The sequence below is a fragment of the Anomaloglossus baeobatrachus genome, chromosome 4, assembly GCF_048569485.1.
Source record: "Anomaloglossus baeobatrachus isolate aAnoBae1 chromosome 4, aAnoBae1.hap1, whole genome shotgun sequence".
NCBI classification, from domain to species: Eukaryota; Metazoa; Chordata; class Amphibia; order Anura; family Aromobatidae; genus Anomaloglossus; species Anomaloglossus baeobatrachus.
This window is the reverse complement of record NC_134356.1, coordinates 655,522,412-655,545,311: the sequence shown is the minus strand read 5'-3', so window position 1 is coordinate 655,545,311 and position 22,900 is coordinate 655,522,412. Positions and strand designations below refer to the sequence as shown.

Sequence of the window (22,900 nt, the reverse complement as noted above, 5' to 3'; positions counted from 1 at the left end):
GCATGGTGCTATTCAATAGTGTGTTGTGTGGATGTGGCCGATGCCGCTCTGCGCAGACTTTTCTGGCACCTCTGCACTGCGCAGCCTCATACTTGTCTGTGAATGATATCATAAGGATCATCCAGATCAATCAACAAAGCATCGTGTGGCTCATCCGGACACATGGATGTCGTGGTGCCGCCCGGTGGACGTGGGCGAAGGCGTGGGTGTTGGGGGGTGCCACCCGGCGAAGGCGTGGTTATTGGGGGGCTGCCACCCGGCGGAAGCGTGGTTATTGGGGGGTGCCACCCGGCGGAGGCGTGGTTGTTGGGGGGGTGCCACCTGGCGGAGGTGCGGCTGTTGGGGGTGCCGCCCCCGGCGGAGGAGCGGCTTTTGGGGGGTGCCGCCCCCGGCAGGGGTGGCGCCGGGGAGGCGTGGCTGGCTTTGTGCTGCCCGATGGATGCTTAGAACCTAATTTGCATACACAGGGTTGTTTTCTATGGTATGCAGCACTTCTGCAGAATAATAGATGAGAGTTCTTAAAGGTATTTCTTTGTCGCTCCTAATTGGGAGACCCAGACAATTGGGTGTATAGCTACTGCCTCCGGAGGCCACACAAAGTATTACACTTAAAAGTGTAAGGCCCCTCCCCTTCTGGCTATACACCCCCCCCCGTGGGATCACGGGTACCTCAGTTTTATGCTTTGTGCGAAGGAGGTCAGACATCCACGCATAGCTCCACTGTTTAGTCAGCAGCAGCTGCTGACTATGTCGGATGGAAGAAAAGAGGGCCCATACTAGGGCCCCCAGCATGCTCCCTTCTCACCCCACTTGCGGTCGGCGGTGTTTGTTAAGGTTGAGGTACCCATTGCGGGTACGGAGGCTGGAGCCCACATGCTGATTCCTTCCCCATCCCCATTAGGGCTCTGGGTGAAGTGGGACTTTACCGGTCTCCAGGCACAGAGACCGTGCTCCATCCACAGCCCCTGGAAGATCTGCTGGATTTGGAGCTGAGTTTCCTCAGGGCAGGGCCCTGCTTCATCAAGGTACTCAGTGTCCCCGTGCATTCCGCGCGCACACTCCAGCATTGCTGGGTGTGTTAGTGCGCCGGGGTTAACAGCGCTGCTGCGCTTGTGCCATTCCTCACTACAGCTCCGCTGAGTGAGTAGACTTAGTACGAACGGCTGAGCCGGCCGCTGGAGTCAGTGTTCACTGCGACGCGGCTGGTATTTGTGGTGCGCCGGGGACTTCCGCGCTGGCCGTGCATATATGACGGCCGCGCTTATTACTACAGTCCCCGGCTTTTTGCGGCCTAGTTCGGTTCGTTCCCGCCCCCAGACCTGCCAGTCAGGGGGAGGGCGGGACGCTGTACAGACCATCAGCGCTGAGGGCTGGAGTCTGCTTTACATACTCCAGCCCTCACACTAGGCACAGTAGGACGCAGTTTCCCGCACTTTTGTTTGTGGCACGCCCACGGTCCGCCCCTCTTCACAGAACGCCGGCAGCCATTCCTGTCTGCACGCTGAGCTGCAGAGGGGAGACGGGGAGACCCAGACACGGGATTCTACGACCTCACACCCGCTTTTCAGCGGGCGGTAAGCAGCCCTCAAGGGCTCACCCCCACTTGTGCCGTAGTGTACTTTGTATTTTGTGCTTGCAATACATTGCACTGTACGGTCGCTGGTGATTCTCTGCTATATACCCTCCTAGATTACTCAAGGAGACAACAGCATGTCGTCCGCAAAAAACAAAGGTACCAGGGCATGTACCGCATGTGGGGCTGCTCTACCGGCAGGTTCCACTGACCCCCATTGTGTGCAGTGCTCGGCCCCTGTGGCAATTGCTCGGCCGGGGCCTCTGCTAGAGGTGACCCAGGGAGAACCACCTGTGAATGCTGTCCAGGTGAGAGGGACGGAGTTTGCAGCTTTTGCTGACAGATTGTCTATGACTATGTCTAAAATTCTTGAAACATTGCAGTCTAGACCAGTAACTCAGACCATGGGCACTGTTGAATCATTGCCCCCTAGTCCCCCTCAGCTGGAACACTTCCAAGCTCCGGGGGTGTCACACGCACCCCAGGGTGACGGCTCTGACTCGGACGACAGTCCCAGACAACCTAAGCGGGCTCGCTATGAGCGGCCCTCAACTTCCTCACATTGGTCAGGGTCCCAGCGGGACGACTCTATGGGTGATGAGGCGGATGTAACTGATCAGGATTCTGATCCTGGGGCCGCTCTCAATCTGGATACACCTGATGGTGACGCCATAGTGAATGATCTTATAGCGTCCATCAATAAGATGTTAGATATTTCTCCACCAGCTCCTCATGCGGAGGAGTCAGCTTCACTGCAGGAGAAATTCCATTTCAGGTATCCCAAGCGTAAATTAAGCACTTTTCTGGACCACTCTGACTTTAGAGACGCAATCCAGAAACACCACGCTTATCCAGATAAGCGTTTCTCCAAACGGCTTAAAGATACACGCTATCCTTTTCCCCCTGACGTGGTCAAGGGCTGGACACAGTGTCCCAAGGTGGACCCTCCAATCTCCAGGCTTGCAGCTAGATCTTTAGTTGCAGTAGAAGATGGGGCGGCACTTAAAGATGCCACTGACAGACAGATGGAGCTCTGGTTGAAATCCATCTATGAAGCTATTGGAGCGTCGTTGGCGCCAGCATTCGCAGCCGTATGGGCACTCCAAGCTATTTCAGCTGGGCTTACACAGGTCGACACGGTCACACGTACATCTGCTCCACAGGTGGCACCATTGACCTCTCAAATGTCTGCATTCGCGTCTTACGCGATTAATGCTGTCCTAGACTCTACGAGCCGTACGGCGGTGGCGTCAGCCAACTCCGTGGTTTTACGCAGAGCCTTGTGGTTAAGGGAATGGAAGGCAGATTCTGCTTCCAAGAAGTGCTTAACCAGTTTGCCTTTTTCTCGTGACCGATTGTTTGGTGAGCGTTTGGATGAAATCATTAAACACTCCAAGGGTAAGGATTCATCCTTACCTCAACCCAGACAAAACAAACCCCAACAGAGGAGGGGTCAGTCCGGTTTTCGGTCCTTTCGAGGCTCAGGCAGGTCCCAATTCTCTTCGTCCAAAAGGACTCAAAAGGATCAGAGGGGCTCAGATTTTTGGCGGTCTCAATCACGCCCAAAAAAGACAGCCGGAAGATCCGCTACCAAGGCGGCTTCCTCATGACTTTCAGCCTCCTCTCTCCGCATCCTCGGTCGGTGGCAGGCTCTCCCGCTTTGGCGACGTTTGGCTGTCACAGGTCAAAGACCGTTGGGTGAGAGACATTCTGTCTCACGGGTACAGGATAGAATTCAGCTCTCGTCCTCCAACTCGCTTCTTCAGAACTTCTCCACCGCCCGACCGAGCCGATGCTCTGCTGCAAGCGGTGTCCGCTCTAAAGGCGGAAGGAGTGGTGACTTCCGTTCCTCTTCAGGAACAAGGTCACGGTTTTTACTCCAATTTGTTTGTGGTGCCAAAGAAGGACGGGTCGTTCCGTCCCGTCCTGGATCTAAAGCTGCTCAACAAACACGTAAAAACCAGGAGGTTCCGGATGGAATCTCTCCGCTCCGTTATCGCCTCAATGTCTCAAGGAGATTTCCTAGCATCAATAGACATCAAGGATGCTTATCTCCACGTGCCGATTGCGCCAGAGCATCAGCGTTTTCTACGCTTCGTTATAAGAAGCGAACACCTGCAGTTCGTAGCTCTACCTTTTGGGCTGGCGACAGCCCCTCGGGTCTTCACCAAGGTCATGGCAGCAGTAGTAGCAGTCCTGCACTCTCAGGGTCACTCTGTGATCCCGTATTTGGACGATCTACTTATCAAGGCACCCTCTCAAGAGGCATGCCAACACAGCCTAAACGTGGCACTGAAGACTCTCCAGAGTTTCGGGTGGATTATCAATTTTTCAAAGTCAAATCTAACCCCGACCCAATCACTAACATATCTTGGCATGGAGTTTCATACTCTCTCAGCGATAGTGAAACTTCCACGGGACAAACAGTGCTCGCTTCAGACAGGGGTGCAATCTCTCCTTCAGGACCAGTCGTACCCCTTGAGGCGCCTCATGCACTTCCTAGGAAAGATGGTAGCAGCAATAGAAGCAGTCCCTTTCGCGCAGTTTCATCTGCGTCCACTACAATGGGACATTCTCCGCCAATGGGACGGGAAGTCGACGTCCCTCGACAGGGATGTCTCCCTTTCTCAGACAGCCAAGGACTCTCTCCGGTGGTGGCTTCTTCCCACCTCATTGTCAAGAGGAAAGTCGTTCCTACCCCCATCCTGGGCGGTGGTCACGACAGATGCGAGCCTATCGGGGTGGGGAGCAGTGTTTCTCCACCACAGGGCTCAAGGTACGTGGACTCGGAAAGAGTCCACCCTTCAGATCAATGTTCTGGAAATCAGAGCAGTCTATCTTGCCCTACAAGCCTTCCAACAGTGGCTGGAAGGCAAGCAGATCCGAATTCAGTCGGACAACTCCACAGCGGTGGCAGACATCAACCACCAAGGGGGTACACGCAGTCGGCAAGCCTTCCAGGAAGTCAGGCGGATTCTGACGTGGGTGGAAGACACGGCATCCACCATATCCGCAGTTCACATACCAGGCGTGGAAAACTGGGAAGCAGACTTTCTCAGTCGCCAGGGCATGGACGCAGGGGAATGGTCCCTTCACCCGGACGTGTTTCAGGAGATCTGTCGCCGCTGGGGGATGCCGGACGTCGACCTGATGGCGTCACGGCACAACAACAAGGTCCTGGTTTTCATGGCACGGTCTCACGATCACCGAGCTCGGGCGGCAGACGCCTTAGTTCAAGATTGGTCGCAATTCCATCTACCTTATGTGTTCCCACCTCTGGCATTGTTGCCCAGAGTGCTCCGCAAAATCAGGTCCGACTGCCGCCGCGCCATTCTCGTCGCTCCAGACTGGCCAAGGAGGTCATGGTACCGGATCTGTGGCACCTCACGGTAGGCCAACCGTGGGCACTGCCAGACCGTCCAGACTTGCTGTCTCAAGGGCCGTTTTTCCATCTGAATTCTGCGGCCCTGAACCTGACTGTGTGGCCATTGAATCCTGGATCCTAGCGGCCTCAGGTTTATCTCATGAAGTGGTTGCCACCATGAGACAGGCTAGGAAACCATCCTCCGCCAAGATCTACCACAGGACGTGGAAGATATTCCTATCTTGGTGCTCTGCTCAGGGAGTTTCTCCCTGGCCATTTGCATTGCCTGTTTTTCTTTCCTTCCTGCAGTCTGGGTTGGAAAAAGGTTTGTCGCTCAGCTCCCTTAAAGGTCAAGTCTCCGCGCTATCTGTATTTTTTCAGAAACGCCTGGCGCGACTTCCTCAGGTACGCACGTTCCTGCAAGGGGTTTGTCATATCGTCCCCCCTTACAAGCGGCCATTGGAGCCCTGGGATCTGAACAAGGTTCTAATTGCTCTCCAGAAGCCGCCTTTCGAGCCTATGAAGGAGGTTTCCCTTTCTCGTCTTTCACAGAAAGTGGTCTTTCTAGTGGCGGTCACGTCTCTTCGGAGAGTGTCCGAGCTGGCGGCGTTGTCATGCAGATCTCCCTTCCTGGTGTTTCACCAGGACAAGGTAGTTCTGCGTCCAATTCCAGAATTTCTTCCCAAGGTGGTATCTTCCTTTCATCTCAATCAAGATATCACTTTACCGTCTTTGTGTCCGCATCCAGTCCACCACTTTGAAAAGGGTTTGCATTTATTGGATCTGGTGAGAGCACTCAGGATCTACATTTCCCGCACGGCGCCTCTGCGCCGCTCGGATGCACTCTTTGTCCTTGTCGCTGGTCAGCGTAAAGGGTCGCAAGCTTCCAAATCCACCCTTGCGCAGTGGATCAAGGAACCAATTCTTCACACCTACCGTTCTGCTGGGCTTCCGATTCCATCAGGACTGAAGGCCCATTCTACCAGAGCCGTGGGTGCGTCCTGGGCATTACGGCACCAGGCTACGGCTCAGCAGGTGTGCCAGGCGGCTACCTGGTCGAGTCTGCACACTTTTACCAAGCATTATCAGGTGCATACCTACGCTTCGGCGGATGCCGGCCTAGGTAGACAAGTCCTTCAGGCGGCGGTGGCCCACCTGTAGGAAAGGGCTGCTTGACGGCCCTATCACGAGGTATTCTTTTACCCACCCAGGGACTGCTTTTGGACGTCCCAATTGTCTGGGTCTCCCAATTAGGAGCGACAAAGAAGAAGGGAATTTTGTTTACTTATCGTAAATTCCTTTTCTTCTAGCTCCAATTGGGAGACCCAGCACCCGCCCTGTTTTCTTAGGGAGTTTGTTTTTTCGGGTGCACATGTTGTCCATGTTGAAGAGTTCAGTTCTCCGATGTTGTTCCTCGGATTGAATTTGTCTTTAAAACAGTTATTGGCTTTCCTCCTTCTTGCTTTTGCACTAAAACTGAGGTACCCGTGATCCCACGGGGGGGGTGTATAGCCAGAAGGGGAGGGGCCTTACACTTTTAAGTGTAATTCTTTGTGTGGCCTCCGGAGGCAGTAGCTATACACCCAATTGTCTGGGTCTCCCAATTGGAGCTAGAAGAAAAGGAATTTACGGTAAGTAAACAAAATTTCCTTCTTTCCCACCATGCATTGCAGTCGAAAACCCCCAAAATAATTGCTTCCCATTGCTTCAGTGGTTGATCACAGAGGACAATAGAGCACCATTTCCTGCTCGTGGTTGGGAATTATTAATCACCCTTGTGTTTGGATGAGCCTGCGATATTTGTTACGCTAATATTGTCTCTGCCGGAGTTTATAAAGTGGCTATTGTGACACGGGGCGACACACGGGGACTTCCTGCAGCCGAATGTCTGTTGTGTAATGTGACGGGGAGGCGACACGTGCGGCCGGTGTCCGTCCCACAACTCTGACTGCGCTCTGCTCTGCCCTCTAGTGATGGCCTTATGTCAGTGCACGGTTAGGAGCAGCGACTCCGACATGGAAGGCTGCACCTTCACCGGGGCCGGACTCCGGGTGTTCCTGTACTGGAGCAACGGGAAAGAGCATTATGTCAGCTTCACGCAGAACATGGCCACGGCCGAGGAGATCTGCATCCACGTGGCACAGCGGCTGGGTAAGAAACTGTGGATTTGGCGGAAATTTATTAGGGGTCAAATACCGACCTGACAGAGTTCTGTATATATGTAATCTGTGCATATCTGACCTCTACCTACAGGTATCACACCGCTCTGCTATACATTATTCTCCCTGTATGATATACAAGCCAAGCACTGGTATCCACCAAACCACGAATTCAGGATCACAAAAGACATGAAACTGCTCCTGCACTTCAGGATGAGGTGAGCGGAGTAATCACTTACATAGAACACATCTTCCCCTATATCCTCCTATTACTCCATATATCCTCCCTATATATCCTCCTATTACTCCATATATCCTCCCTATATCTCCTCCTATTACTCCATATATCCTCCCCTATATCTCCTCCTATTACTCCATATATCCTCCCTATATCTCCTCCTATTACTCCCTATATCCCCCCTATATCCCCTCCTATTACTCCATATATCTTCCCTATATCTCCTCCTATTACTCCGTATATCCTCCCCTAGATCTCCTCCTATTACTCCGTATATCCTCCCCTATATCTCCTCCTATTACTCCATATATCCTCCCTATATCTCCTCTTATTACTCCATATATCCTCCCTATATCTCCTCCTATTACTCCATATATCCTCCCTATATCCCCTCCTATTACTCCATATATCCTCCCTATATCCCCTCCTATTACTCCATATATCTTCCCTATATCTCCTCCTATTACTCCGTATATCCTCCCCTAGATCTCCTCCTATTACTCCGTATATCCTCCCCTATATCTCCTCCTATTACTCCATATATCCTCCCTATATCTCCTCTTATTACTCCATATATCCTCCCTATATCTCCTCCTATTACTCCATATATCCTCCCTATATCCCCTCCTATTACTCCATATATCCTCCCTATATCTCCTCCTATTACTCCATATATCCTCCCCTATATCCCCTCCTATTACTCCATATATCCTCCCTATATATCCTATTACTCCATATATCCTCTCCCTATATCTCCTCCTATTACTCCCTATATCCTCCCTATATCTCCTCCTATTACTCCATATATCCTCCCCTATATCTCCTCCTATTACCCCATATATCCTCCCTATATTCCCTCCTATTACTCCATATATCCTCCCTATATCTCCTCCTATTACTCCATATATTTTCCCCTATATCTCCTCCTATTACTCCATATATCCTCCCTATATCCCCTCCTATTACTCCATATATCCTCCCTATATCTCCTCCTATTACTCCATATATCCTCCCTATATATCCTTCTATTACTCCATATATCCTCCCCTATATCCCCTCCTATTACTCCATATATCCTCCCTATATATCCTTCTATTACTCCATATATCCTCCCTATATCTCCTCCTATTACTCCCTATATCCTCCCTATATCTCCTCCTATTACTCCATATATCCTCCCCTATATCTCCTCCTATTACCCCATATATCCTCCCTATATTCCCTCCTATTACTCCATATATCCTCCCTATATCTCCTCCTATTACTCCATATATTTTCCCCTATATCTCCTCCTATTACTCCATATATCCTCCCTATATCCCCTCCTATTACTCCATATATCCTCCCTATATCTCCTCCTATTACTCCATATATCCTCCCTATATATCCTTCTATTACTCCATATATCCTCCCCTATATCCCCTCCTATTACTCCATATATCCTCCCTATATATCCTTCTATTACTCCATATATCCTCCCTATATCTCCTCCTATTACTCCCTATATCCTCCCTATATCTCCTCCTATTACTCCATATATCCTCCCCTATATCTCCTCCTATTACCCCATATATCCTCCCTATATTCCCTCCTATTACTCCATATATCCTCCCTATATCTCCTCCTATTACTCCATATATTTTCCCCTATATCTCCTCCTATTACTCCATATATCCTCCCTATATCCCCTCCTATTACTCCATATATCCTCCCTATATCTCCTCCTATTACTCCATATATCCTCCCTATATATCCTTCTATTACTCCATATATCCTCCCCTATATCCCCTCCTATTACTCCATATATCCTCCCTATATATCCTTCTATTACTCCATATATCCTCCCTATATCTCCTCCTATTACTCCATATATCCTCCCTATATTCCCTCCTATTACTCCATATATCCTCCCTATATCTCCTCCTATTACTCCATATATTTTCCCCTATATCTCCTCCTATTACTCCATATATCCTCCCTATATCCCCTCCTATTACTCCATATATCCTCCCTATATCTCCTCCTATTACTCCATATATCCTCCCTATATCTCCTCTTATTACTCCATATATCCTCCCTATATCTCCTCCTATTACTCCATATATCCTCCCTATATCCCCTCCTATTACTCCATATATCCTCCCTATATCTCCTCCTATTACTCCATATATCCTCCCCTATATCCCCTCCTATTACTCCATATATCCTCCCTATATATCCTATTACTCCATATATCCTCTCCCTATATCTCCTCCTATTACTCCCTATATCCTCCCTATATCTCCTCCTATTACTCCATATATCCTCCCCTATATCTCCTCCTATTACCCCATATATCCTCCCTATATTCCCTCCTATTACTCCATATATCCTCCCTATATCTCCTCCTATTACTCCATATATTTTCCCCTATATCTCCTCCTATTACTCCATATATCCTCCCTATATCCCCTCCTATTACTCCATATATCCTCCCTATATCTCCTCCTATTACTCCATATATCCTCCCTATATATCCTTCTATTACTCCATATATCCTCCCCTATATCCCCTCCTATTACTCCATATATCCTCCCTATATATCCTTCTATTACTCCATATATCCTCCCCTATATCCCCTCCTATTACTCCATATATCCTCCCTATATATCCTATTACTCCATATATCCTCTCCCTATATCTCCTCCTATTACGCCCTATATCCTCCCTATATCTCCTCCTATTACTCCATATATCCTCCCCTATATCTCCTCCTATTACCCCATATATCCTCCCTATATTCCCTCCTATTACTCCATATATCCTCCCTATATCTCCTCCTATTACTCCATATATCCTCCCCTATATCTCCTCCTATTACCCCATATATCCTCCCTATATTCCCTCCTATTACTCCATATATCCTCCCTATATCCCCTCCTGTTTCTCCATATATCCTCCCTATATCCCCTCCTGTTTCTCCATATATCCACTCCTATATTTCCTCATAGTTATCTCCTCGGTGTTTCAGGTATTATTTCAGGAACTGGCATGGGATGAATGAGAAGGAGCCGGTGGTTTGTCGCAATGTCCCCAAGGTCAGTGATGGTGAGGAGAAGAGTCGGGCGGAGCAGTCCGGAGCCATCTTGGACCTGGCATCATTCGAGTACCTGTTTGAGCAGGTAACGTCCTGTGTCCGTTCTCTGATATTCTGCCCCTTGCTGGCTGGGTGGACCCCGGTATTCGGCCATACTATCTGTGTTACCCGCTCCTTCCTGGACAGGTGCCCTTATAACGTCGCTCCATGCCATAGACCCCCCCCACCCCTAGGCCTTTGCCCAGCTGACTATATATATTTCCCGTAGGGCAAGTTTGACTTTGTGAATGATGTGGTGTCACTGAAGGATTTCCACTCGGAGCAGGACGTCCACAAGTTTAAGAACGAGAGCCTGGGCATGGCCGTCCTCCACCTGTCACACATCGCCATCAAGAAGAAAGTGTCACTGGAGGAGGTGGCAAAACAGATCAGGTGGGTGCGGTGCCCGGATCAGTGCTGCCCCCCGGTGTCCGCTGGGCACAATACCGCTCTGAGGATTCCCTCCACGCTGATTGTGGTGCAGAGTCTCTTCTTATGCTCTGATCTTATCTCTCAGGAAGTCGCTCTCTTATCGGCTGATTTCCTTCCGTCATTCACAGATCAGATCTGATTCATAGAAGTAAGGAATAAATATGAGAGAAACTGCAGCAATGTATAAAAAAAATATATACTGTGTTTTTCGGTTTATAAGACGCACCTGATTATAAGACGCACCCCAAATTTAGAGGAGGGAAATTAGAAAAAATAATCTTTAATGTTAAAATGAGGGTCCGTCTTATAATCCTAGTGCGTCTTAATTCTAATGCTTACCGGGGGGAGCGGCGGCGGTGGTGGTGGTGTGGCTCAGGAAGGTCACAGGAGGCACGGTAGGTGATGCTGCGGGCTCGGCGGAGGGGGTGTTGCTTCTCAGGAGGTTCAGTGGACGGAGGCTTGGCGATACTGCGGCCTCGGGGGTCTCGTGGCAGCGAGCGCCATTGATCTGCCGGCGGGCTGCAGGGGTGTCACTGCAGTGGAGCGACTCAGGAGGGCCACAGGATGGGTGTTGGTGTGTCACTGCAGCGGCGGGTGCCTGATCTGACTGCGGACTCCATTGAATTGCCCATGATGGACTTTAAGAAAATGGAGGAGGTGCATGCACAGAGAGGCCTCCGTTGCCTTTTTCTTGAAGTCCATTGCATCAACTGCTGTCGTGACACCCTCAGTATCGCCAACCTTGCCTCCTATGACCCAGCTCTACCACCGCTGCCCCGGTAAGCCATAGCCACATTGTAAGATGCACCCCCATTTTTATGTATGGGTGTGTATGTAATGGGGATTGTGTCTTACAATGCGGATATGGCTTTCCCGGCAGCGGTGGTGGAGGGGTGTCATAGGAGGTAAGGTTGGCGATAATGAGGGTGTCACGGTGGCGGGGAGCGCCTGATCTGACTGTGGGCTCTATTGAACCGCCAGCGGTTGACACACACACACCTATTATATCTCAAATAAAGGTCTAGAGAACCATGGCTGCTTCCTTCTTACTTGTGTGTGGTATTGCAGCTCAGTCCTGCAATTCCAGATACGGCCAGGTGTGGTCTCGGTCATTGTCTGAAGTGCCTTTGTCATGTTGACAGCGCTGCAGTCAATCAATGACTCTGCACACTCAAAGCAGCTGAGCTCACTGACTGCCCAATATATCTCAACAGTTTGCTACTGATTGGCTGCAGCGCTGTTGACATGACACAAGCACTGCAGACAATAACAGAAACGGAGAGCAGCAGCAAATAACAATTATATTCATATAATTTTCATTATTAAGAAAAATTTTTTTTTATTATATATATATATATATATATATATATATATATATATATATATATATATATATATATATATATATATATATATATATATATATATATATATATATATATATATATGATAGGTGTGTATAATATATTATACACACCTATCATATATATATATATATATATATATATATATATATATATATATATATATATATACACATTTTTTATATATATAATATAAAAAAATTAGCAAACCTCTGTTTATAAATTTATTAATTTTTAATCAGTTTATTGCTTCTAATTTAATTAATTTTTTTTTTTCCCAGTTCCATTAGGGAACTTTAAGCTTTTGATCCGGTCTCCTGTGCTGCACACTGTAATATATCGCTATTACGATATGTAGTAAACCTATGGATGTGCTATAGGGCCTCAGGCTGGGGGGGGGCTTAGGTTCCCCGCTGTGATGGCACCTGGCAATCACATCGCAGGGAGTGATGGCCATTAGGATGGACCCCCCGTACTGGCACTGTATAATGCCGCAGTTAGAGATTGGCTACATCATTTGGAGCTAGCTTTGATTGCTGCAGTTTTCGGCTGGTGCTGGCTGTTTAATGCAGCGAAACCCCCCCAGTGTATGGTCCTGGTGCTCCACCACTCTTGACATATGGGATACCTTTTTACGTCCTGTCAAAAAGGGGTTAAAAAAAACTTGCCTTAACTGAGGCCAATTTTTGAGAAATCTTCTTTATGCACCCACATTCTGAGCAAATTGTGGTGGGATTTTGTCTGTATACATCTGAGGAAGCAGAGCTGCACTGTAAAGTATTCCGCCCTAAACAAAGCAGCAGGCTGAGCCTTTTAGTAATGCAAAAAAAAAAGTGACACCGTGCCTGTATGAGAGCAGATGTGTAGTGCAGCTGATTGTGTGGCCTGTAAAAAGGGGGCACCGGTAATTTTGGCTCCTTGGGGTCCATGCATGTGAAGGAGTTGCCAATAGCTTTAATTTTCCAATAGTGGAAATCCTGATTTCTTTTTTTTTTTTTTGGGGGGGTATATACCGTATTTTTTTGATTTATAATATGCACCCCAAATTTGGAGGAAAAAAAGGTAGAAAAAAAAAATATGGGATCCGTTTTATAGTCCGGTAGTTTATCAGGGAGATGGGACAGCAGCGGAGCAGGGGTCACAGGATAAGGGGGCAATACTGGAGCACAGCAATGCTGCCAGTGGTACAGAGGGGGGCCCAGATACTCACTGGTGATGCGGCTCTGCTCTGTGCTGGGGCTGGTGACGGGGCTCTGCTCTGTGCTGGGGCTGGTGATGCGGCACTGCTCTGTGCTGGGGCTGGCGACGCGGCTCTGCTCTGTGCTGGGGCTGGCGACGCGGCTCTGCTCTGTGCTGGGGCTGGCGACGCGGCTCTGCTCTGTGCTGGGGCTGGCGACGCGGCTCTGCTCTGTGCTGGGGCTGGCGACGCGGCTCTGCTCTGTGCTGGGGCTGGTGACGCGGCTCTGCTCTGTGCTGGGGCTGGTGACGCGGCTCTGCTCTGTGCTGGGGCTGGTGACGCGGCTCTGCTCTGTGCTGGGGCTGGTGACGCGGCTGTGCTCTGTGCTGGGGCTGGTGACGCGGCTGTGCTCTGTGCTGGGGCTGGCGACGCGGCTCTGCTCTGTGCTGGGGCTGGTGATGCGGCTCTGCTCTGTGCTGGGGCTGGTGATGCGGCACTGCTCTGTGCTGGGGCTGGTGATGCGGCTCTGCTCTGTGCTGGGGCTGGTGACGGGGCTCTGCTCTGTGCTGGGGCTGGTGATGCGGCACTGCTCTGTGCTGGGGCTGGCGACGCGGCTCTGCTCTGTGCTGGGGCTGGCGACGCGGCTCTGCTCTGTGCTGGGGCTGGTGATGCGGCTCTGTTCTGGGGCTGGTGATGTGGCTCTGCTCTGTGCTGGGGCTGGTGATGCGGCTCTGTTCTGTGCTGGGGCTGGCGACGTGGCTCTGCTCTGTGCTGGGGCTGGCGACGCGGCTCTGCTCTGTGCTGGGGCTGGTGATGCGGCTCTGTTCTGGGGCTGGTGATGTGGCTCTGCTCTGTGCTGGGGCTGGTGATGCGGCTCTGTTCTGTGCTGGGGCTGGCGACGTGGCTCTGCTCTGTGCTGGGGCTGGCGACGCGGCTCTGCTCTGTGCTGGGGCTGGCGACGCGGCTCTGCTCTGTGCTGGGGCTGGTGATGCGGCTCTGCTCTGTGCTGGGGTTGGCGACGCGGCTCTGCTCTGTGCTGGGGCTGGCGACACTTCTCTGTGCTGGGGCTGGCGACGCGGCTCTGCTCTGTGCTGGGGCTGGTGACGGGGCTCTGCTCTCTGCTGGGGCTGGTGAAGCGGCTCTGCTCTGTGCTGGGGCTGGTGATGCGGCTCTGCTCTGTGCTGGGGCTGGTGATGCGGCTCTGCTCTGTGCTGGGGCTGGTGAAGCGGCTCTGCTCTGTGCTGGGGCTGGTGATGCGGCTCTGCTCTGTGCTGGGGCTGGCGACGCGGCTCTGCCTTGTTTGGGAGGCGGTGAGTCACCGACCATTCTGAAGATGTCGGCGGTCCGGGCTTCAAACAATGGCAGCCGGAGTCGGTGCGTGTGCAGATGAGAGCTTGAGCTGAGAGCCCCATCTGCGCACGAGCCGACTCTAGGGGCCATTATTTGAAGCCCTGACCGCCGACCTCTTCAGAATGACCGCCCGCAGAGTAGCACCGCCCGGTGCACTGGGCAGCACACCAGCACACCGCATAGCATTACCCCAGCCTCCTTTGCCCCCTTTTCACCTCCCCCCACTAAACTACATTCAGATTTTAAGATGCACCCCTCATTTTTCGTGCGTGTTATAATTTGAAAAATCCGGTATGTGTGTATATATAATATATATTTCCCCCCACAGTTTTAAGGAATGCATCCCCAAATCCTTCTGCCGTCAGATCCAGCAGAACAACTACCTTACGAAGCTTCGCATGAGGAGCGTCTTTAAGAAGTTCGTCCGCCACTTCCACCTGCACACCGTGAGCGCCGGGAAGCTGAGCGAGGAGGACGTGATGTACAAGTACCTGTCCACCCTGGAGAACCTGGCCCCCAGGTTTGGCTGCGAGGTTTTCGGGACTCTGAGCCTGGAGCTGCCCACGGAGGGGGAGAAGCTCCCATTGTACATTAATGGCGGCAGCTGCATGGAGCAGAGCAAGTCCGCAAGCAGCACCGCGACAACGACCACCACACACCAGGTCCTGGTCAGCGGGATGGACGGGATCCAGTGGAGGCAGAAGAAGGAAGAGGTGAGTGTCATCTGTTACCTCTAATATTTTTCCTTAAATGCATATATTTTGGGCTGAAAATATTCTTTTGACTTTCATTATAAATTTTGCACCGTTTGGCTCCTACAGGCTCCTTGATTCCCAGCATTTTGCTGCAGAATGTCTTAACCCCTTCACGACTGGCCGATTTTTTGCTTTCCGGTTTTTTTTTTTCGCCATTCTTTTTCTGAGAGACTTAACTTTTTTATTTTACAGTCAATATGGGCATATGAGGGCTCATTTTTTGCAGAACGAGCTGTACTTTTAAATGAAACCATCAGTTTTACCATATATTGTACTGGAAAACGGCAAAATAATTCCAAATGCAGAAAAATTGCAAAAAAAGTGCAATAGCACTATGGTTTTTGAGATATTTTATTCACTGTGTTCACTATATGGTGAAACTGATGTGTGGGTGTGATGCCTCAGGTCAGTGCGAGTTCGTAGATACCAAACGTGTAGGTTTACTTTTACATAAGGGGGTTAAAAAAAATCGGACGTTTGTCCAAAAAAAAGTGGCGCACGTTTTACGCCATATTCCGTGACCCGTAGCGTTCTCATTTTTCGGGATCTATGGCTCAGTGACGGCTTATTTTTTGCGTCTCGGGCTGACGTTTTTAACGGTACCATTTTTGCGCAGATGCTATGTTTTGCATTTTGCGCAAAAGTTGTGGCGACAAAAAAAACATCGTTTTGGCGTTTGGAATTTTTTTGCCGCTACGCCGTATACTGATCAGATTAATTGATTTTATATTTTGATAGATCGGGCGTTTCTGAACGCGGCGATACCAAAAGTGTGTATATTTTTTATTTTTTTTAACCCTTTAATTTTCAATGGGGCGAATGGGGGGTGATTTGAACTTTTAGGTTTTTGTTTTTTTTTTAATTTTTTAAAACTTTTTTTTTAACTTTTTTTTATTTTATTTTACTAGTCCCCCTAGGGGGCTATTGCGATCAGCATTCCGATCGCTCTGTAAACAGCAGATACGCTCCCTTTCTCTTTTGCTGTGCCGCTGGCACAGCGAAAGTGAAAGCAAGTCAGGTGTAGTACAGGAGTCATCACATGACCCTGTGCTACCATGACAGCTATCGGGAGTCACGTGATCGCGTCACGTGACTTCAGCGCCATATAAGGGGTTAAGCGGCACGAGCAGATAACGATTCTGCTCGTGCCTAGCAGGCACACATCTCAGCTGTGAAAATCAGCTGAGATGTGTGCCGATCGCAGCATGATTCTGTCGGCAGACCACGGGCAGTAAGGTTATAACCGCAGGGACGTAATTTTACGGCCCGCGGTCGTGAAGGGGTTAGATTTTTTTCCAGTTTCAGAAATGGATATTTTCAGATAGTACTTGTAAATACAAACAATTTTGCAATTTACGGTGTATTAAAATTTTCATCCGTTCTTGAGATATTAACCATTTTTCTTTTGTTTATAGCTCATCGCCTTGGAAACCGACCACCGCTGCTAAATAGAAGAATATACGCAATGATTAGGCGTTCTTTTCTGCCGAGTTTGTAAGCGCTCTTTAGATGCTATGAATGCAATTTTACAGATTCTATCCAAAGAGTTTAGCAGAGTGCTTAAAAGTTAGACAGCAGCAGTGGTCGGTCTCCTAGGCAACAAGCTGTAAACAAAAGAAAAGTGTTAATATCTCAAGAACGGCTGCAAATTTTAATAAGCAGTAAATTACAAAATTGCTTGTTTTTACCAGCTCTATCCAAAAATATCCATTTATGAAGACGGGGAAAAATCCCTTTAAGAGTCTCCCCGCACTCGTAATGACAGGAGAGTTAAGTTATTTTATCTGTGCTGAATTGTGACCATTGAACCGTAGGTAGCGTGTGACTGTTAACCCTTGCTTGTGTCTTGTCCATTTTTTTTTTTTTTTTTTTTTTTTTTTTGTTCCTTATCCTGCAGGAGGCGGCAGAGAGCGGCCATCATCGAAATTACTTCAGCAAGAGGAGCCGCAACAAAAGCCAGAAGGTGGCAAAGCCGGCGACCGAAGCCAGCGAACCCAAGTGGGAGGCGTTCTGCGACTTCCAGGATATCACCCACATCGTCATCAGCAAGAGCCGAGTCAGCATCAACTGCCAGGACAACCGCTGCCTGGTGGGTGCCCCCCGCTGTAATGTGACCCCCCCCCCCCCCCGTCCCTGCTGCCCCCGTCCCTGCTGCCCCCGTCCAGTAATGGAATAAAAATGGCTGATTTCTTAAAAAGGAAAAGTACATCCCTTTTGAAGTACATAGAGCTCACTTGCAATACCGCAGACAACCTGTACATAGGAGTGGCGCTGTTTTAGGGAGAAAAAGGCAGCCATAAACATTTTATTTTTGTCCTATAACCGTGTTACCGCCTATCCCATGGTTGGGATTGATGATAGCATATTGGTCAGGGGGGGTCTGAACATTGGGACCCGCAACGATGGGCAGCAGAATAGAGCGGAGCTTTGCATGTCCGTCCACCGCTCCATTCCGTGAGCCGCGCAACGGAGGTCTGACATGTACAACGAGTTTGGGATCCCTGGTAGATCCCAGTGGTAAGATCTCCAGCGATCAGCAAGTTATCGCGTATCTAATACAGGGGGTTTCTTTTTGAGAATGATGCTGCACTCCCGCCAAATCGATTTCTCTTTATGTCCGCATTCCTGATCTTTGTCCTCTTCCTCGGTCTTCTCTCCAGGAGATCGTCCTGCCTTCGTATGAAGAGGCGCTTTCTTTTGTTTCGCTGGTAGACGGCTTCTTCAGGCTCACCACGGACGCCAACCACTACCTGTGCCATGAAGTGGCTCCTCCGCGCCTGGTGATGAGCGCCGTCAATGGGATTCATGGGCCCCTACAGTACGTGACAATCTTGTGTGGATGAAGGGAATAATGTGCATTCATTGCTCGCTCCTATGGATCAGGATCCTCAGTACTTTTGCCACAACTTGTCTTGAGCAATATGTTGCCTGATGTTATTTAAAGGGGTTTTTCCCTTTCTTCATAGATGGGTATTGTTGGATAGGGCTTGTAAAAGCAAGCAATTTTGTAATTTACTGCTCATTAAAATATGCGGCTGTTCTTGAGACACTTTTGAGCTTGTTGCCTTGGATACCGACCACCGCTGCTGTCTAGCTTGTAAGCACTGCGCTGATGCTGGCCCAGGAGTAGGAGGTAACAGAGCGCTCCAGCGATCCTGGCCAGCTTCTTAACAATGCTTACTAGCTCAACAGAAGAGCTTGTTGCACATTTTCTGTTAGCAGCGGTGGTCGGTCTCCATGGCAACGAGCTAAACAAAAGTGTTAATATCTCAAGAACGGCTGAGGATTTCAAGAAGCAGTAAGTTGCAAAAGTGCTTGTTTTTGCAAGTACTATCTGATAAGGTAGATTTATGAGAGATTGGAATAAACCCTTATAAGATATTGCAGTAAAATTCCATTAATCCAGCATAGAGATGCCTGACTGTCAGATATTCTGGATTATGGGTCAGTTATAGAAACTAAGCTGGCTAGTAAGCATGGAAGGGAAAAACCTATACCGCCTGATGTCAGCGCTCATCTGTTCCTACCGCAGAGAGCAGTACGTGGTCCAGAAGCTGAAGCGGGAGGAGCAGGCGGACGGGCTGTACATCGTCCGCTGGAGCGCCTTCACCTTCAACCGGCTCATTATGACCGTGAAGGGCACCAATCAGGTCAGTGATGGACCGGGGGAGGGGGGAGAACTTCTCTTTGCAATTTTTCTCTATCTCTGCTTGCTTTGAGCATATAGAAACAATATTCTGCTCCCTGGCATAGCCGTGCAGCTGCCCACTACCGTGGATGCCCGGCTTGGCTGAACGCTCTCACGTCTAAGGCTAAGGTCTCTTTAAGACTTTGTAGCTGGTGATTGGGGCGGTTTAGGACCCCCGATGCTGCCCCCTCAGTGGAGCGAAACGGACACCTATCAACTTAATATTACTGTATAGCGCCATAATGGTGGGCTGGAAGCAGTCAGATATACAGGCCTCAAAACATCGTATTATATAGCATTTATGTCTGGGGCAGTGAAGGGTATTTTCCCTGGTGGCCTGGGGCAGTATAGGGGTAATATAAGCATCCCTTGTCATCTGGGGCAGCTCAAGGGATAATGTTAGCATCCCTGGTGGTCTGGGGTAGTGTAAAGGATAAAATTAGCATTCTGGGTGGTCTGGGGTGGTATATGGATATAATGTCAACATCCCTGGTCATCTGGGGCAGTGCAAGGGTTAATGGTAGTATCCCTGGTGGCCTCGGGCAGTATAAAAGATGTCAATATCCCTGGAGGTCTAGGGCACTATAAAGGATACTGTCCTCATTCCTGGGGGCATGGGGCAGTATATGGATGTCTGCATCCCTGGTGATCTGGGGCAGTATATGGATAATGTCTGCATCCCTGGTGGTCTGGGGCAGTATATGGATAATGTCTGCATCCCTGGTGGTCTTTAGCAATGCAAGGAATAATGTCTGCATCCCTGGTGGTCTGGGGCAATGCAAAGGATAATATCTGCATCCCTGGTGGTCTGGGGCAGTGCAAGGAATAATGTCTGCATCCCTGGTTGTCTGTTGCAGTATAGGAATAATGTCTGCATCCCTGGTGGTCTGGGGCAGTATAGGATTAATGTCTGCATCCCTGGTGGTCTGGGGCAGTATATGAATAATGTTAGCATCCGTGGGGCAGTAGCAGGAGGGCACTACTCTTATGAATATTGGACCATCAGCATTGCCGCATCTCTGACCCAAACTGCATGGTGATACGTGCCATTACTGATGTCACCCTGCATGTGTGGCGTGTGATGAGCACAATAATGGGGTATTCAGGACGGTGCTTGTGTTGTTGTAAAGGTGGAAGCTGCGCCACTTCTGTTCTAGGCCCTGTCCGGTATTTTAGCTCCGTTCCATGGACTTCTGTAGTACCAGCGACAACCACTGGACAAAAGTGGCGCTATTTCTGAATCATTTACTTTTAAATTTTTACCATTATAACACTTTTTTTTTTTTTTTTCTTTTTTTGCTTTTCTTTGTATTCTTTAGAATAAAGGGTCAAGTTATAAACAGTTCCGGATAGATAAAGAGGACGACATCTACACACTGGAGCAGTGGGACCGCGGCTTCACCAGCGTCAAAGAGTTAACAGACAACCTGCGGGGCTGCACGCTCAGGTCCGGCCAGGAGGTCTTCCACGTGAAGCAATGCGTGCTGCCAAAGTCTGGAGGTACGAGCGCTGCGAGCCACTGACAGTGTTACGAAACGGTGCTGTGTAGGACACCGGAGGCTGCGGCCGGGACCAATATCACATCTGTCCTGGAAAAATCAATTAGATGGCGCCATAAATGCTGATGGCAGCCGATCACACCGCCCTCTGGTGGATGGCAGTGGTACTGCAGTTGAAATTTGAGAAGAATAGTAGAATGCCTTTTTTTTTTTTTTCTTTTTCTCCTCCTATTTCTCCAATAGCCATAACAAATTTCTTTGTCGCTCCTAATTGGGAGACCCAGACAATTGGGTGTATAGCTACTGCCTCCGGAGGCCACACAAAGTATTACACTTAAAAGTGTAAAGCCCCTCCCCTTCTGGCTATACACCCCCCGTGGGATCACGGGCTCCTCAGTTTTCATGCTTTGTGCGAAGGAGGCACACATACATGCATAGCTCCACAGCTTAGTCAGCAGCAGCTGCTGACTATGTCGGATGGAAGAAAAGAGGGCCCATACTAGGGCCCCCAGCATGCTCCCTTCTCACCCCACTCTTTGTCGGCGGTGTTTAAGGTTGAGGTACCCATTGCGGGTACGGCGGCTGGAGCCCACATGCTGCATCCTTCCCCATCCCCCTTCGGGCTCTGGGTGAAATGGGATTTTACCGGTCTCCAGGCACTGAGACCGAGCTCCATCCACAGCCCCTGGAGACTCTGCTGGATATGGAGCTGAGTATCATCAGGGACAGGCCCTGCTACGTCAAGGTACTCTGTGTCCCCGTTTATATCGCGCCCACACCGCAGCATTGCTGGGTGTGTTAGTGCGCCGGGGACAACAGCGCTGCGCGCTGGTGCCATTCCTATCTACAGCTCTGCTGAGAGGGGACATGTCTTTGAAACTGCCGCGCCGGCCGCTGTTGTCAGTTTTTTCGCTGCGGCGCGGCTGGGACTTGTGGTGCGCCGGGGACTTCCGCGCTGGCCGTGCATATATGACGGCCGCGCTTATTACTCGAGTCCCCGGTTTTTTGCGGCCTAGTTTCGCTTCGTTCCCGCCCCCAGGCCTGCCAGTCAGGGGAGGGCGGGACGCTGTACAGAATGTCAGCGCAGAGGGCTGGAGTCTGCTTTGCATACTCCAGCCCTCACACTGGGCACAGTGGGACGCCAGTTTCCCGCACTTTGTTTGAGGCACGCCCACGGTCCGCCCCTCTTCACAGGACGCCGGCAGCCATTCCTGTGTGCAGTCTGAGCTGGAGAGAGGAGACTGGGAGACCCAGACACGGGATTCTGGTGCCCACACACCCGCTTTTTAGCGGGCGGTAAGCTGCCCTCAAGGGCTGACCCCCACTGGTGCCGAAGTGTATATTTGTATTGTTTGCTTGCAGCTATACATTGCACTGTACGGTCGCGGTGATTCTCTCCTATATACCCTCCTAGATTACTCAGAGGATACAACAGCATGTCGACCGCAAAAAGCAAAGGTGCCAAGGCACAGGCTTTCTATGCTGCTTGTACCGCATGTGGGGCTGTTCTACCGGCAGGTTCCACTGATCCCCACTGTGTGCAGTGCTCGGCCCCTGTGGCACTTGCTCGGCCGGGGCCTCTGCTGGAGGTGACCCAGGCAGAACCTCCTGTGAACACTGTCCAGGTGACAGGGACAGAGTTTGCAGTTTTTGCTGACAGGTTGTCTGGGACTATGACTAAAATTCTTGAAACATTGCAGTCCAGACCGGTAACTCAGGCCATGGGCACTGTTAACTCATTGCTCCCTGGTCCCCCTCAGTCGGAACAGCTCCGGGATCCGGGGGTGTCACTTACATCCCAGGGTGACGGCTCTGACACGGACGACAGTCCCAGACAGCCTAAACGAGCTCGCTATGAGCGGCCCTCGACTTCATCACACTGGTCAGGGTCCCAGCAGGGCTCTCTGTATGATGAGGCGGAGGTAGCTGATCAGGATTCTGATCCTGAGACCGCTCTCAATTTGGATACACCTGACGGTGACGCCATAGTGAATGATCTTATAGCGTCCATCAATAAAATGTTGGACATTTCTCCCCCTGCTCCTCTTGTGGAGGAGACAGCTTCACAGCAGGAGAAATTCCATTTCAGGTATCCCAAGCGTAAATTAAGTGTATTTCTGGACCACTCTGACTTTAGAGAAGCAATCCAGAAGCACCACGCTTATCCGGATAAGCGTTTTTCCAAA

At 50.0% G+C, this 22,900-nt stretch overlaps 1 protein-coding gene across 3 annotated transcripts in view; it reads left to right on the top strand.

The window, feature by feature from the left end:
* TYK2 (tyrosine kinase 2) overlaps window positions 1–22,900 on the top strand; it is a 101,977-nt gene that overhangs the window by 26,463 nt on the left and 52,614 nt on the right. For all 3 annotated transcript variants that reach the window (XM_075346501.1, XM_075346498.1, XM_075346500.1), the window contains exons 2-10: window positions 6,909–7,088; window positions 7,191–7,314; window positions 10,345–10,495; window positions 10,679–10,842; window positions 15,101–15,485; window positions 17,425–17,616; window positions 18,188–18,345; window positions 19,060–19,177; window positions 20,535–20,715. In XM_075346501.1, coding sequence (XP_075202616.1) covers window positions 6,911–7,088; window positions 7,191–7,314; window positions 10,345–10,495; window positions 10,679–10,842; window positions 15,101–15,485; window positions 17,425–17,616; window positions 18,188–18,345; window positions 19,060–19,177; window positions 20,535–20,715 — 1,651 coding nt within the window. In that variant the 5' untranslated portion in view covers window positions 6,909–6,910. The remainder of the gene's footprint in view (window positions 1–6,908; window positions 7,089–7,190; window positions 7,315–10,344; window positions 10,496–10,678; window positions 10,843–15,100; window positions 15,486–17,424; window positions 17,617–18,187; window positions 18,346–19,059; window positions 19,178–20,534; window positions 20,716–22,900) is intronic.